Source organism: Lichenostomus cassidix, chromosome 20, assembly GCF_008360975.1.
Source record: "Lichenostomus cassidix isolate B80296 chromosome 20, HeHo_3.0, whole genome shotgun sequence".
Taxonomy (NCBI): Eukaryota; Metazoa; Chordata; class Aves; order Passeriformes; family Meliphagidae; genus Lichenostomus; species Lichenostomus cassidix.
The window spans coordinates 6,550,098-6,564,786 of record NC_139500.1 but is presented as its reverse complement, the minus strand read 5'-3'; the positions used below and the strand labels follow the sequence as shown (position 1 = coordinate 6,564,786).

Here is a 14,689-nt window from a genome sequence, read left to right as displayed (position 1 = left end):
GGGGGATAGGAAGGACCCCCCAGGCTGATTGGGAACTGCTACTGTGCTCTGCTCTTAACAGACATGGATGGATGGATGGATGGATGGATGGATGGATGGATGGATGGAAAGGGACAGCCCAAGGATGTGTGTGCTGGAGCAGGGACCAGCCCAGCTCCAGCTGCTTCCTTACCTCCGAGTGAGCCTTGATGATGTGGTACTTGACGCCACTCTCAGAGCTGAACTCCTTCTGGCACAGGAGGCAGCGGTACTTGCCCACTGAGTGATCCCCCTGCAAGACACAGCAGCTCCTGCAGAGCCCAAAGTGCCCCAAGGCATGGCCCTCCCCTGGCCCTGACCCTTCAGTGACCTCAAAATGACACAAAATAAACACTCATGTCTGAACTACCAGATCTCTGCCAGCCTCGGTGCCAGGCCAGGAGCTCACAGCCACATCCTCTCTCTGAGTTTCAGTCCACGCTGCAAGTGCTGCTGCCTTTGTCCCCAGTGTCTCCAACAGCAGGTGGTGGGGCCATCACCCCATGTCCTCGCTGTCAGCAGATCTGTGCTACCCTGGGACTGAGCCACCATTGGATTTATGTCCAACACTCACCTAATTTTCCTGTTACATTGTCAGAGAGCCAGGGTGACTGCTGGATTCCTGTCAGCAGCGCCCTGGTGGGATGACGGATCTCCCGGCTCTGCCTCAGGTCACAGCACGCGGGAGATAATGTGCTCTCTATTGACGAGGGGGTTATGGATGGGCCTCTCTGGGCCATATATTTCCTCCCTGGGAATTTCTCCATAGCTGTAAATCTTGAGTTAGATGGGTCTCTCATTTCGGGAGAGGACAGGCCGGGCTTCAGGAATCCTGGTGCATCAATCCCCACGGAGGATGGGGTGCTGCCTGGGAGCAGCCTCTGCTCTTGCTAAGGCTTAATGTATTGCAACCAGTTCTGCAGGATTTTACAGCAGGAATCAAAGACCAGCTCTGGTGGAGCTGTAATTTATTTATGCCCAATTTGTTGGCACATGTATTCAAAGTGAATCCTCTCCTCCAAGGGAAAGGAGCCTGCTGATGGCAGTGTGGGGGTCACAGCAACTCCCCAGTGCTGTCTCCCAATACCTGGCCCCAGCTGTGCCAGATCCAGAGGGTGCAGCTCTGTGGTTCATGGAAATGTTCATGCAGATCCTGGCTGCTTCCTATGCATGGAACCAGCCAGAAACCAGCTCCATTTTCTCTCAGAGAAGGAGCTGTCCCTGTCTTCTATGTTTGCTCTTTTATCCTTAATAAATCCAGCTTCTCCTGCCGGATCTCTGTAGCCCATTTTCTAAATGATCTCATTAAGGGCTGCTGTTCCCGCTAGCGCTGGAGGAGTGCGGGAGTTGGTGTTTTTAATAACCATAGGGTATGTATTGGAGCTGCCTCCTGGAAGCTCCATTCAATGGAAGCTGCAGCTGGAAATGTTTCAGGGTATAAAGCTTTAGCAGCTCGTACTTGGTTCCAATTTCAGGGACCTACACTGAGCTCCTGATCCCTCCCCTAGGGCAGCTGCAGGGCACTGGAGCTCAGGGCTGCTCCATCCAGTGGCAGGGCACTGGTCTCTGCACGAACCAGCTCCCTTTTCCAGACTCAACTTATCCCAGGAGGCAGCACACCAGCATCTCTCCAGCTGGGCTTCCAGAGGGGCTGTAGGACTGCCCAAATCGATGGAGGAAGACTCCTGATTCCAACCTGCCTCAGGAAATATTCAGTTTCCAACACTCAGCTCCTTGACTCTGAGCTGCTGTGGCTACTGTGTGGCTGTATGAGGTGCTGGCCACGCTGGGAAACCAAGGGCTTGTGAATGATCTGAGGGCTGCAGGGACCAGCTGAGCAGGGGCTGCTGTGGGACAGGAGGACACGTGGCAGGAGGGCTCAGTCCTGCTTCCCAAGACACTCTGTGTGTTAGAGGTCTGGGCTCTCAGGTGAGAAGTTTGTGTTGCGGGACCTTTTCCCCAGAGCTGTAATTGCAGCTACATCTCCTCCATCCCATCTGCTCAGCTCTAGCCTCTCTGCCTCCATCTGCGTGGTGACAGCTCACTGGGATTGGCACTGCCTGGCTAGCCCTGCCAGCAGCCACCATCCTTTCATCTGTGCCACTGTCCCTTAGCTTGCTTCTTCCAAACCAACTGGGCGAACAGAAAACCTAACACCAAAGCCACCTCTGAGAAAAGGGTGTAAAAGGCAGGACCTACCTTGTTGCAGTTGGCCAGGTGAGCTTTCAGCCCCGAGACACTGGAGTAAATGGCTTCACAGCACTGCAGGAAAAAACAACACAGGGTTTGAGATGATCCCACTCATGCCCTGTCTTCCTCTGAGCCGTGGCCAGGAGCCTGCTGAGCCAGCATGGCCACCGGTCCAGGCTGAGCAGTGTGAGGTTAATGCTCTGCGAGGCGCCGAGGGCTCTGGTCACACGTTTCCCATTAGTGTTAATGGGAGTCATGTGGCCACATCCCCCTGCAACGGGCTGAAAAACGTCTCCGTGGAAAACCTACATTTGTGAGCTGTCGGGAGGTCCTGCTGGGCTACAGGAGTTCTTGGAGCCACAGCAGAGGCTTAAGGCAGAGGAGAAATCACCCAGGCAGCAGCATGACCAGTTTCTGAGCAACATCTTTTCCAAGTGCCTGTGTATGACATTAATTAGCCAGCCCGACTCCCCTGGCCTTGTGGGAACAGCCTCCTTCAGAACTCCCATTAGCAAGGCTTTGTTTGGGATGATAAATCCAGGCTCAGCACCAGGGTGGGTTTCACCTCTCTGTCAGCTTGGGCCAAGGCTGTGTTTCACAGCGAGATGAGGCACACGCACCATGCCCTGAAGTCTGTGCTTGTCACAGGGTTTTAACAAGCTTGGCTTAAATCCAGCCTGGCTTAACTCTGGGAAAAGCAGGTTATCTGCATCAAAAGGCTCTGCAGGATGTGGAGCCTTCAGACTGTCAAGATCTTGGGAGCTTCCCAAAGGCAGCTCCAGAGGCCGAATTGGGCAATGCTGAACCATCAGCCCAAGAGTGGCCCTATCACCAAGTCTGGTGGCTTGAGCACACCAGGAGGATCCCAAAGTTGGGACATACTTTAACCAGGCATGGCTGGAAACCATGCAAGCTCAGGAAAAGGAGGTGAAACGAGTGTCTGAGCATCCCTGTCATCGGGGGCCCAATGAAAACCATTTTTTGTGGGTTTCTGCCCCAAAAACTCCCCCTTCCTCCAGCAGACTGAGATCAGCTGGCCCATGAAAAACAGAGACAATCCTTACGTTGTTGGGACAGTTGATGCGGCCCTTCTCCTTCACTTCATTCTTCCAGTTTTCCAGCAGCCTGGGATTGAGTTTTGGAAGCCCTGGTCGGGTGTAATTGAGCTGTGAACAATAGCACTCGATTAGCAGAGCTGCACACCTTAGGCCAGCCCGAGGTCCTGCCCCTTCACACGGGTATTGCCCCGCCCCACAGTGAATCGGAGCTGAAAACTGCTTGGGAGGCTTCCCCCAGAGATGCTGTTCCCCTCCCCGGGCACCTCAGAGCAGAGAGATGGCTCTGCCCACTGCCCTGCCACCGGTGAGGAGTCCCTGGCAAACAGGAGAGGAGGGGCTCCTGCTCCTGGGTCCATGCCGGTCCATGCCCATGCCAGGACTGGACCTGGCATTTTCGGTGCATGGTGTTGGCACAGCCCTTCTGCTGTTTTATAACCAGGGGAATAAACAACCCTGCACACTGGGCAGAGGGGACGAGGCCAGGAGCCTCCATGGCTGCCTTCCATGGATGAATGGGCACAACCCGTTAAACAATGAAAGGCTCTTGTGTCTGTGCCTCTCCTTCTGGCAGGGCTGCTCCTTCCAAGTGCTTTTAATTAGCGCTTTATTAGCGACTTTGAGGGTTAGCATAGCGGGCTGGCCTTCCCAACTCCAGTTCTGCGTGTTCAGCACAAGCCGAGGGAGCTGTGGCAGCTCCAGGCATCTCCAGGCCTCCCAGCCACTGTGCCTGGCCCTACCTGCAGGGCTGGTCTCTGCCTGACACTGAGCCACCGTGCCAAGGTCTACAGGGGACACTGGGCTGCAAAACCACACCAGCACAACTCCCGGCCCATCCTTGGTGAGCTCTGATAGAGCGAGTGGATGTTGTTTGGGTCCAAAGCTCCAAACTTGACCTGAATGGGAGCAGTGCTGGGTGAGCCCACAGATGGCACAGTGCAGGTGTGGGTACCTGAGCACGTGCCACTCCCCACGGGCACCTCTGAGCATGGGATGCAACTGCATCCCTGCATTGATGCTGAGTGGAGAGGATGCACGTTCAAAAGGTGCTTGCAGAGATGCACACCCAGGCCAAACGTTCCCCGAAGACCCAGAGCTGGCAGTTCAGAGTCAGGGGGGAAGCTGGCTGGATTTCTTTTCCAGCTGTGACTTTTCCTGAACATGCTGATAAAGCTGCGAATCTGCCTTTATCCAGCTTCCCCCAGCTGTTCCCAAACCTCCCTGCAAAGGAGGATGTCAAAGGCTCAGATGCCAGCCTCTCTTTTCCTCTCCAATTGAAGTGATCCATGTGCCCCTGCAGCCTTCCCCTTGGCACGTGGCAGGGCATGGCTGGAGCAGGGAGCACTGGGCTCCATGTGAGGGGCAGGGGAACAGGGCCTTGTGAAACGGCGCCGTGAACACTGCTAAGGACGGATGTGGATGTGCAAAACTCCCCCGAGCCCAGCGTGCTGCAATTCTGTCGTGCTTTGCGGCTGGGGGAGATGCCAGCAGAGCTCTTTGAAGCTCTGGGATGGTGCATCTACCAAGAGCTTGGTCCCCAGCCCGGGGAAGGCAATGCCACCTCCAGGGGAGAACACAGGAGTCCCTTTTTGCCATTGATACTGAGAGCCAGGATGCCAAACGGCCTCCATAATTAAAACCCAATCAATCCCATGAATGAGCAAACATTAACAGTAACCGCACACAGCCCCAGCAACAACCTCTCCCTCCGCATGTCCCCGGGGAGGAGGCGAGGGGGGATGTTCAGAGATGTGGACTCTGCTGCTCTGCTTTCCCACTCCAGAGAAAAATCCCTCCCTGCTCTCCTCCAACAGTCCTGCACAATAACATGCAAATCCCATGTCTTCCCAGGGCGCTGTGGTTCTGGGAATGTCAAAGTCATCTTTATGTCTCTATTAAGAGGGAGCCCCAGGCATGGAATATTTTATATTTTTTTTCTTTTCCACTTATTTTCCTCAAACAGCCTGTAAGTGAAAATTTTCGTGGCCAAATCATTAAACGACTACAACTGGTTTTGGCTGCAGCCCATCTCTTCTGAACAGTCGAAGGATGCTGGGCTGGGAAGGTTTGTTTCCTTTGACTGACGGTTTTATTTAATTAACTTTCATATTTCAATCCTCTCTGCTCCCTAGACAGCTCTCCCCTTCCCCAAAATATATCGCAGTAAATGAGAACCATGCGGGATGTCTCAGCCGATGAGCGCCCCCAAAGCCTGACCCAGATCCCCAGCACAAAGCACAGTTCTCCCATCATTCTGTGGAAGTTGTGGATGATGTTGTGAAGGCAAAATGCACCCAGGGGTGCTGGCTGGCAGCCAGGTCCCACAGGAGGGTCACACCATGCCAGCCCTGCTGAGCAAGGGGAGGAAGGATGGACTCAGCCCTGCAGCTGGAGCTGGGATCCGGTTTGCCCACCAGTGCTATGAGTCTGCAGGGCTCAGCCTGGCTCCCGCCTGGATTGCAGGGCCATTGTTTTGGGGGACAAACCCAAGCCAACGTCTTCTGCTCTGGAATTTATCCTGGTTCCAGTACAAAACCTCAAGCCTGGAGATGACTTTTCCCCTTTAGCTTTATGACTGGCCTATGGCTGCCCTTTGCTCCAGATCCCTGGCACCCCATGGCACCAGACTCCAAGGGGATGTGCAGACTCCATGGGTGCACCCTGCACCAACACTGAGACCCCAAGACATGGGGAGACAAATGGGGTATCCATGTATCCCACAGTGGAACTCTGCACCCTCCCTTGTGGCATGGCAGCTGCCTGGGCTGCAGGAGCCCATCACAACCTCCAGCACCCCGAAGCAAGAAACCTCACCTCAAGCTCTACCACCAAAGCATCACACTCTGAAACTGGGATTTCCACAGCATTTTCTCCCCTTCTGCCTCTAAGATGCCTCTTCCCTCCGCTTGAGGAGGTTGTTTCTCATCCCCCACCATATCCCAGAGCCTACTGCCATGAGCTGGGAACCTGCAGCCTCAAGGCTGCTCATGGGCAGGCGACAGCCCCAGCAAAGGCCAGAGGAGGGTCGGCATCATCTTCACGGAGCTTCTGGAGAGGGGATTTTTCCCAGAAAAGCAGCAGGGGTGTGCCCTTCCCCATCTGACATCCCCAGCAAGCGGCTGTTGTGAAACACCCCATCTGTTTCAGCTTATCTGGAGGCAAATAAAGATCGGAGCGAGAAAATAAGACTCCAGTGTATATTTAGAAATGCTGGATTTGGTTAGCGCAGACCGAAGGCAGCGCAGGGCCTGGGATCGAGCAGCAATCGTTTATTCTGATGCCATTGCTTTGGTGTGAAGGAATCCATCCTCCTGGGGAAAGGCGAACGCATCCCACCACAGGCCACCAACGGGATCCAAAGCCAGCATCCCTCTTCCTGGCTAGGACTGGCTGCAATGTGGCCACAGTGGGGCCGTTCCTGCCGTGAGGCTGTGAACCCCTGTATCCCATCAGATTGCTGAGGAGCTGTGCCTTCCCCTGGGAGGAAGTTTTGCTGCCTGGAAAAGGGATGGAGAGGGGTGGCTTTCTTCAGCAGCTCCCTTGAAATCCACACTGACTGCTGGGACCATGGTGGGGAACTTGGGAGTTCAGGGATGAAGCTTGTCTTGCGCTGTAACAAATTTGAGTGTATCCATCCACCAGTGGTTACAGACCAGAGTGGGGAAGCATCTGTCCCTCTGGAATCCTAGAAATCCCTAGGGCTTGCTGAAAAGGTGAAGGAGCAGCTGCAATCTGCTGCTGATCCCTGATATCCAACTTCTCTCCACATCCAGTAGGGGGTCTGCAGGCCTGGCAGTGTACTCCCAGTGGCTGGGTACGGCTCAGGGGGAAGAAGAGGTGGTGGTGTCGTGGCTCTCCTGGGAATTCCATCAGTTCCCATCAGTCCCAGTGCCCTGGTCATGGTGAACTGATGTTTATCTTCCTGCTGCTCCAGTGGCTCTGGGCTGTCAGCTCCTTCAGGGACGGCCACCCCATGGTGGCATGGGGACATGGGGACACTGTTGGCTTCTCTGAGCTTCCCATGTAGCACAAGGCTGTCACACAGGCAGTTCTGAGGGAAGTTTTGTTTTGGGGCTGTAATGAGGTCAAACTGGGCACTTGCTGGGAGGTTTTTTCCACACCCTGAACTGAAGCAACTTGTAAATGCAGAACGGTCCTGAGCAATGCAAACAGTGGCTCAGCAGAGCAGCTCAGAGCGTGCTGAAATCAGCAAGCTCCCACCAGCCTCCCTGGGCAGAACCTACCTCCCACCTCCTCTCAGCATCGCTCGTCAAGAAAAAATGTCATAGACTGAACAGATTATGAAGTGTTGTCAAGGGAACGTGACAGTCACTGCAAGACGTACCCACAGGCACATGCACAGCTATGTACAGATTCACCCACTGCACTGACTTCCTCCAGAATCCATGTGGGATTTCATGCAGAGCCTAAGGTCTCTTGATCCTGCAACCCAAGAGCCTTGTTTTGCCATGTGGGAGCTGATCCAAGTCCCCCCCTGCCCATCTTCTATGCAAGCTGCTTCTGCCAACTTCACCGCAATTCTTTGCTTTTTAGCACTGAGATGGGGCTCAGTTAAACTTAAACAATCAGACCCTGAACACAAGAAATGTCTCATTAAAAAAACCCACCAGCATTTCATGGAGCAATTACGCCAGTGCTGACACCTTTATGATGCCTTTGTATGTCAGCTTGAGCATGTGCCCCTTGTCCTGGCCTGGAGTCCAAGCTGCTCCCTCAATTCAAACAGAAAATACCCAAAGTCATGAGTAAAGGGAAGAATTCCAAGAGGAAAGAGAAGAACACAAGAGCTGAGACATGAGAGGGGAGAATAGATCAGCACACCTCTTCTCCCACAATATTTGAAATGAAACAGCTACTTTGGGCTTGGTTTTTTTGTGTTATTAATGCATTGCAGCTGAAGTCATCTGGAAACCAACAATGGCAACACCAAGCACTGGGAAAATAAAAAGTTTGCAAGCAGTTTTGGCCATAAAATGCCCAGCTCTGCCTCAAGGTAGATGGCAGCGCTGCAGCTGGATCCCCTTCTGTGCCAGTGCCTCACTGGGATGCCAACGGGGGTAAAGAAGCTGCTTGTTTGTTCCCGTGCTGGTTTTCCAGCTGCCCACCATGTGCAGACCAGAGCTGAGCTGGGCTGAGCTTCTTTGGGTCTCTGTAAGACCATGCTGAGCACACACAGGTACCAGGACAGCATGGGACAGGCTGTGGGAACAGGAAGGCTCAAGCTCTGCTGTCCTGCCACCCCTTTTCCTGGGCTGAGCCACAGCCCTTCTCCAAGCTGGAGGGTAGGTCCCCTGGGCTGGGATTATGCACACTGTCCTGATGCCCTCTGATCCTCACTCCCACCTCTGCAATATGCCCAATATCTTGCCAGGGTGAATTTCAGAGCACTGGACAAGAGATGCCCAACTGTTCAGAGCAGGGAATAGGCTTGGCACCTAACTGCAGTCCCCTGTTCAGGAAACAGTCTGCAGCTCACGCAGAGACTTGCAGGAGAGCTCTGCATTGATTCTTGGCAAAAGAAAAAAGCCCCTACTCCCACTCTTTCCCCCCGCCTTTACACTGAAAAGGTTTATGATTTACTGCTGCTTCATTCCTTTTATAGTCCAGAAGGAGCATACCTAGAGGGAATTTCAGTTTTAGGAAACTCCCAGGAATAATCACCTCCTCCCACAGCCAGAAGGGAGGTTTGGTTTAATGTGTACTCACTCCAATGCCTACAAAAAGCTCAAGCCTGCTGGGGCCCTGTGCAGACCCCACAGCACTGAGCCACGAGTGCATCGCTGCTGGAGCCTGTGGGGCACAGCCCTGCCTCCATTCTCTGCCTTCCTCTGCTCCCAGCAGCACTGCTGTGGGATGCTGCAGGCCCTTTACCCCCAGGAAAGTGTCTCCCAGAAGTTAAGGAAGAGATGTGGAAGGGAGGGAATTCCGCCTGGGGCATCTTTGCTCTCTGACAGCACAAGGGAAATGGTTTCAGATCTGATATGCTCTCTTCACGTGCTCCTCTTGGCTGCCAGCCCCTGCTTCCCTGCTCAGCATGGACCAGAACTGACCTCCCTCGCCAACACTCTCTGGGCCAGACCCTGATCTCCCCAGTGCACCACCTCTTGCTCCAAAGGGCACAGCTGCCTGCTGCTGAGAGCCTCCAGACCACAGCAGCTCAGCCTCTGCTGGGTGGGCTCTTCAGCAATAAATCTGCCATCACAGCTAATTGATTTAAGGCACAGCAAGTGAGACACGTGAGCCCTCAACCAGCTGGGGCCAGGCTAGAATCCTGGAATCTCCGTGTACAGCTGGGGCCAGGCTGGAATCCCAGGATCTGTGTACGGCTAGTGCAAAAACAAAAGGAGAACTAAAGGCTGCTCACCCGCTTCGTTTCAGGCACCAGGTCATCCTTCATCCTCCGCTTGGTCCAATCCCTGGCGAGCTCGTCCTCTGCTATCTCCTGGAGGTGGAAGACGGCTACTTGGGCCGATGTCCGGCGGATGCGGCCGCTCGGGGTTCTCTCAAAATCCTCTACGGGACCAGGCTCTGGCTTCACCTCTGGCTCCTCTGGAGGCTGCAACAGAGACAGAGTCAGGAAGGGCATGATGAGAGAACCAGCGAGCTCTCCGGCGATGAGGTGGGGATGCTGGGATTTGGGCTGTGTGTTTCCAGACCTGCTTTGTGCCTCTGCACGGAGCATGGGAGCAAGGGGAGCACCCGCCTCCCTCAGCCCAGCAGGCAGCAGCAGCCACAGACTGTGTCCCTCCATGATCCCACATGTATAAATGTCTCCAGTTATTAGAGTTAGGGAGTGATTAGCATCAGATGCACTGTCAGTAGGGATCAGCAGAACAGAAAGGGATGCTCCCCAGGGACAGATCCTGCCACCCCAGCACTGGCAAGCAGCCGGCGCTCGTGAGGGAGCGGCCTGAGGTCTGGGGTTTTTTTCACTGCAAAGCATGGATCCAAGGTGGGCTGGAGCACAGCTCTGTGGGCACTGGGGAAAGGGAAGGCTGCTAACCATTCCCATAAACAGCGTTTTTTAAGGGGTGGAGGGGGGATGTACTCTGTTCCCCCTGACACTGCACAGTACAACACACGTGCATGGTGATTTGAGGGAGAAAACAACACCGGCCCGACGTCTGCACCTGCCTTGCCCGGCCCGGCCCTGCCCGGCTCTGTCCTGCCCACAGGCTCCGCAGCTCTGCAGTCCCCCCCGGGGGGGGATGGCCCCGCTCCTCGGGCAGCAGAGGTGTCCGGGGGGCTCACCGAGGCCGTGTGTTCTGACCGCACATGATAGTCGTGGCCTGCCTTGGATTTGTACTTCTTGCCACAGTGTGGGCAGCTGAACACGGGCTTGTCGGCCTCAGTGAGCTGCTTCCCACACCGCTTCTGGTGGTACTGGTAGCCCATCAGGCTGGAGAAATTGGCCACGCAACCCTATGGAGATGGGGAGAAGGGCAGGGTTAAGGAGGGCTGAGGCTTCATGTGCCCATGTGGAAAAAGCAGGGGTGCCATCTCTCCCTGAGGAGAATGCTGCACGCTGGGGAATTTGACAGTCCCCACAGAGCCATGCACAGCAGGACAGCGCCCTGGAGCGATGGGAGGAGCAGTCCCTGCCCCAGGCACTCCCAGCCCCAACACAAAGACACACAGCGGGCAGCAGGAGGGGAAGGCACTGGAGAGGCATTGCCTGCACAGAGAGCAAAGCACCCACGGGACAAACCTCTGCCACACGCCTCCCTTACCTGTTCGTGACTTGTCTGCAACCAGCTTGGCTCTGGTTTTGGTGTGGTTTGGTTTGGTTTTACACTGTGCTCAGGACAGGCTGTGCCCCTCTCTGAGCTCAGGAAGCAGAACCTGCCCTCCAGCACTCCTTGGTCTGCCCTGTGCCCACCCTCCTGCCGGGCTGTCCCATTGGTGGAGTGAACAGAGCCAGTGGGACAGGGATTGGGATGGCTGAGCTAAGGTGGAAATGTCGAGCACATGCCAACGGATGCCTGGAGAGAACATGTCCTCCTCTGCATGGGACTCAATCCTTCCAGCTTTTCACAGAACGAGAAACAAGAATTGTTCTCGTACCTCATTGGGGCATTTCAGTTTTCCCATCTGCTTTAGCACTTTCCTCAGCCTTTCCCGCTCTTCCTGTTCACCAAGTCCAGCGGTTTCCACAGGAACAGGCTGGAAACAAGGAAGTAACAGAAGCGACAGAGTCAACCATTTACTCATGTCCTCTGTGCCAGGAGTGGATGGTAAACCCCTGCTTTGCAGAGAGCTGCCTGGGCTGGAGGGAACCTCTTGTTAGGAGAGCTGGATCTCCCACTGCTTTGCTGTTACGTGCTGGATCTGCTCATGCCTTTCCTGTGATTGCACCCAAAGGGCCAGCTGAGAAATCCAGGAGCAGTTCCTGCACGGAGGATTCACCAGTAAGACTGAAGAGCAGGAGATTAAGGCACAGGTAAAAGACAAGTCACAACTGGTAAGCACGGGACATATAGAAATGCAGTTATGCCTTGCCCTGGTATCTCAGAGATGCACACAACCAGAGTTTTAGAACAGCATCTAAACTAATGCCAGCAAAATTTTATTCATGATAAATGTTGTGGCTGCTTCTCCCATGCACAATGGAGAGCTGAAGACCAGATTCTGAGATTTGTCGCAAGGCAGAACCCATCAGTCCCAGATCTGCAAGCACGGTTTTGGAGGCAGAGCTTTGTCACTCAAAATCTGCCTGAGCATACTCACCGGATCTTCCCCCATGCTGGGATCTGAAATCCTGTTTTATTTTTCCAGTCCTCTGCTCTACTTATCAGGATCAACATGAGCCTAACTCACTACCTGGGAAGGAAATGCTTTCCTTGGCAGGAAGGGGGAAGGCCACCATCCAGGCTGAGCAGTGTGTGAAATGCTACAAAGGTGGATCCCTCCTTTACAAAGATCATGGAAAGAGGAGTTTTGGTGGATGGCTTCATCACCTGCATGGAGGAAGGAGGCACGAGACAAGCACAGCCCAGTTCCCTTACCTTGCTGACATGTTCAGCCATGGTGTGGTAATTCAGCCCAGCTTTGGACTTGAACTGCTTTTTGCAGTGCTGACACTTCAGGGCATCCTGCAGCTGAAGGAATTAAAGACAAGTCACAAGAGAGGCCACATCCTTCCAAGGGCTGTGGCTGCTGCTGGTCAGTATAACCCCATGGGTGGCTGTTGCTGCAGCAGTACCCAGTGGTGGGACCCAGCAGGCAACACAGTGTCCCTGTTCCCTATCCTAGTCTGTGACAGCCTGCAGCTCAGAGCTTTCTCTCTGTTGTCCTGGATACTGTTATCAAACCCACATGCCCCAATTTTTGGAAAACATTCCATTTTGGATTTAGATTTAAAGCCTCACTGGCTGAAAACATCTGGATCTGGTGTCTTACTCTTCCTGTTAAAGGGTTAGGAGAGAGAAGAAGCTTTGATCTACCAATGTCACTAGACTGTGCTGTGCAGCCCTATTAACTAAGACAGATGCTGGCGTACAGTGTAATTTCTGGGTGCCTGGGCTGTGTGAAATTAAGGTCACAATCACAGGAGGATACTTCCTGCCTCATACTGCCCTGCTGTTGGACCCAACTCAGCCTCCCAAGTGCCTGGGGAGATGCATTAACTGCACACCCTGAGGTATGAAGGGAACTTGCACAGTGTGTGAGCAGATCTTGACTTTTTCTGGGGCAGGGACCAGAATTTACTGACTCAGGAGGTTCATGCTTTGGGCACCAAGAGACAGAGTATCTCAACAGGGAACCAGTGCCTGGTCAGCCATAGTCATTCCTGCTTCTCCTGCAGGATGCTTCACCTTCACCACTCTCCCTTCAATCAAGACTGGAGTAAAAGCTGGAGAGGCAATGAAGATAGATCTGCAAATCTCTCCTCATTATGGAACTCTGGGACAATGAAAAATAGACTCACTGCAGCCAGTTGGGAGTGACTCATGGTACCTGTGCTCCCATCAGTTAACCTTGTTCCACATCCAAGCACTTGATCTTAACAAGATGTATGCTAACAGCTCCTTGACTCATCAGATGCCACTACCAGCCAATTTGGGATTTACTCATCTGGTCAACCCTTAAAAACATACCATGTCCACATTCCAACAAGCCCTCCCACCTGGGATACCAGGAGGATATAACTGCCCTTGCCTTCTTCAGGCCCAGGCATGTTGCAATCCTCTCCATCCCTTATTTCCTTTCAGAAACCAAAGGAAACAGGTGCAGACTGCTCAGTGACAAGCATGGAACAGAGAAACCAATTTCCATTTTTTATAAGAGTTTCAGGAGCCTGCACTTTTTCCATTGTCCAGCTAAGGAATGTATCAGTCATTAAAGCAGAGGGGGCGCCTGAACCACAGGGTGGCTTCTGATAGGGATCCCACGTGCCTGTAGCAGCAGGGTCTCATTAAGGTTGTGCCACAGGTTCATCTCAGAGATAGAATGCTGAGAGCTAAACCTGTGGTCACACACACCTGGAGCTTAGGGACTGTCTGGCATTCTGTGAAGCATCCCAGCTCCCAGACCAGCACAGCAAGCTCTGGCAAGGACTGTCCCTCTCAGGAAGGGTGACAGAACACACACTCCAAGGGCTGGAGCCCCAAATTCTCGGCTGAACACCCGCTGGCATATTTCCAGCAGGGAACACACCTCTGACTGCTCAAGCAGAGCTGTGCTCAGCAAGTCATCTGGCTGTGGAGCCTGCACAGAGCCAGCCTGGCTTGGGAGATGCTCCAAAGTGGAGGAAATATGACCAGTGATGGCCAGAATCCCCAGCCCACTGAGGCCAGGAGGATATTGGAGGCGGCAGGATTCTGCCCAGCATTGATGTAGTACAGGGTTTGGGAGGGAGAGCAGCCTCCCACTGCTGTATAAACAGCAAGGGAATGGCTGGGGAGGCATTTACAGAAAATGAATGTGGAATCAAAGCCTAGCCACATATTTTCAAGGCAGGAGGCATCGATCCCACGTTGGCTTTCTGTGGCAACAACTCCGCCAGGTGACGGATGAAGACGTAATCCTGCGCTCTGATGTATGGTGGTGTGGCAGAGAGACAATTTTTCACTGCACCATTACTGAACTCCTACGTCCTGACAGCCTGCCTGAGCACATCCAGGCTCGGAGTCTCCCTGAGACATGCTCTCATGCAACCTCTGTTTATTTGGCCTGATACAAAGCACAGCACACAGTGAAACCCCACAGCCTGGGCTCTGGAGGAAGCCAGATAAGAGACAACCCCAACAAATTGTCCAGCCTTAAAACTATTCATTTAGCTATGAGAAATACCTGACTCTTCTGAGACACTGGGCCAAGGGGCCCAGATCACAAAGGGATTCAGAATTGCTGAGAATTAGTGTCCAAATCCCTCTGAGTGGATGCAAGCCAGCCAGCAACCTGAA

The 14,689-nt window shown here is 53.7% G+C and overlaps 1 protein-coding gene across 5 annotated transcripts in view; it reads right to left on the bottom strand.

Moving 5' to 3' along the window:
- Window positions 1-14,689, bottom strand: part of ZNF512B (zinc finger protein 512B) — a 30,227-nt gene that overhangs the window by 4,073 nt on the left and 11,465 nt on the right. For 3 of the 5 annotated variants that reach the window (XM_085079446.1, XM_085079445.1, XM_085079449.1), the window contains 7 exons: window positions 12,290-12,382; window positions 11,349-11,447; window positions 10,419-10,706; window positions 9,649-9,840; window positions 3,273-3,374; window positions 2,218-2,280; window positions 173-271 (listed from right to left, as the gene is read on the bottom strand). In XM_085079446.1, coding sequence (XP_084935572.1) covers window positions 173-271; window positions 2,218-2,280; window positions 3,273-3,374; window positions 9,649-9,840; window positions 10,419-10,706; window positions 11,349-11,447; window positions 12,290-12,382 — 936 coding nt within the window. The remainder of the gene's footprint in view (window positions 1-172; window positions 272-2,217; window positions 2,281-3,272; window positions 3,375-9,648; window positions 9,841-10,418; window positions 10,707-11,348; window positions 11,448-12,289; window positions 12,383-14,689) is intronic. The other 2 variants (XM_085079448.1, XM_085079447.1) reach the window with 2 other exon arrangements.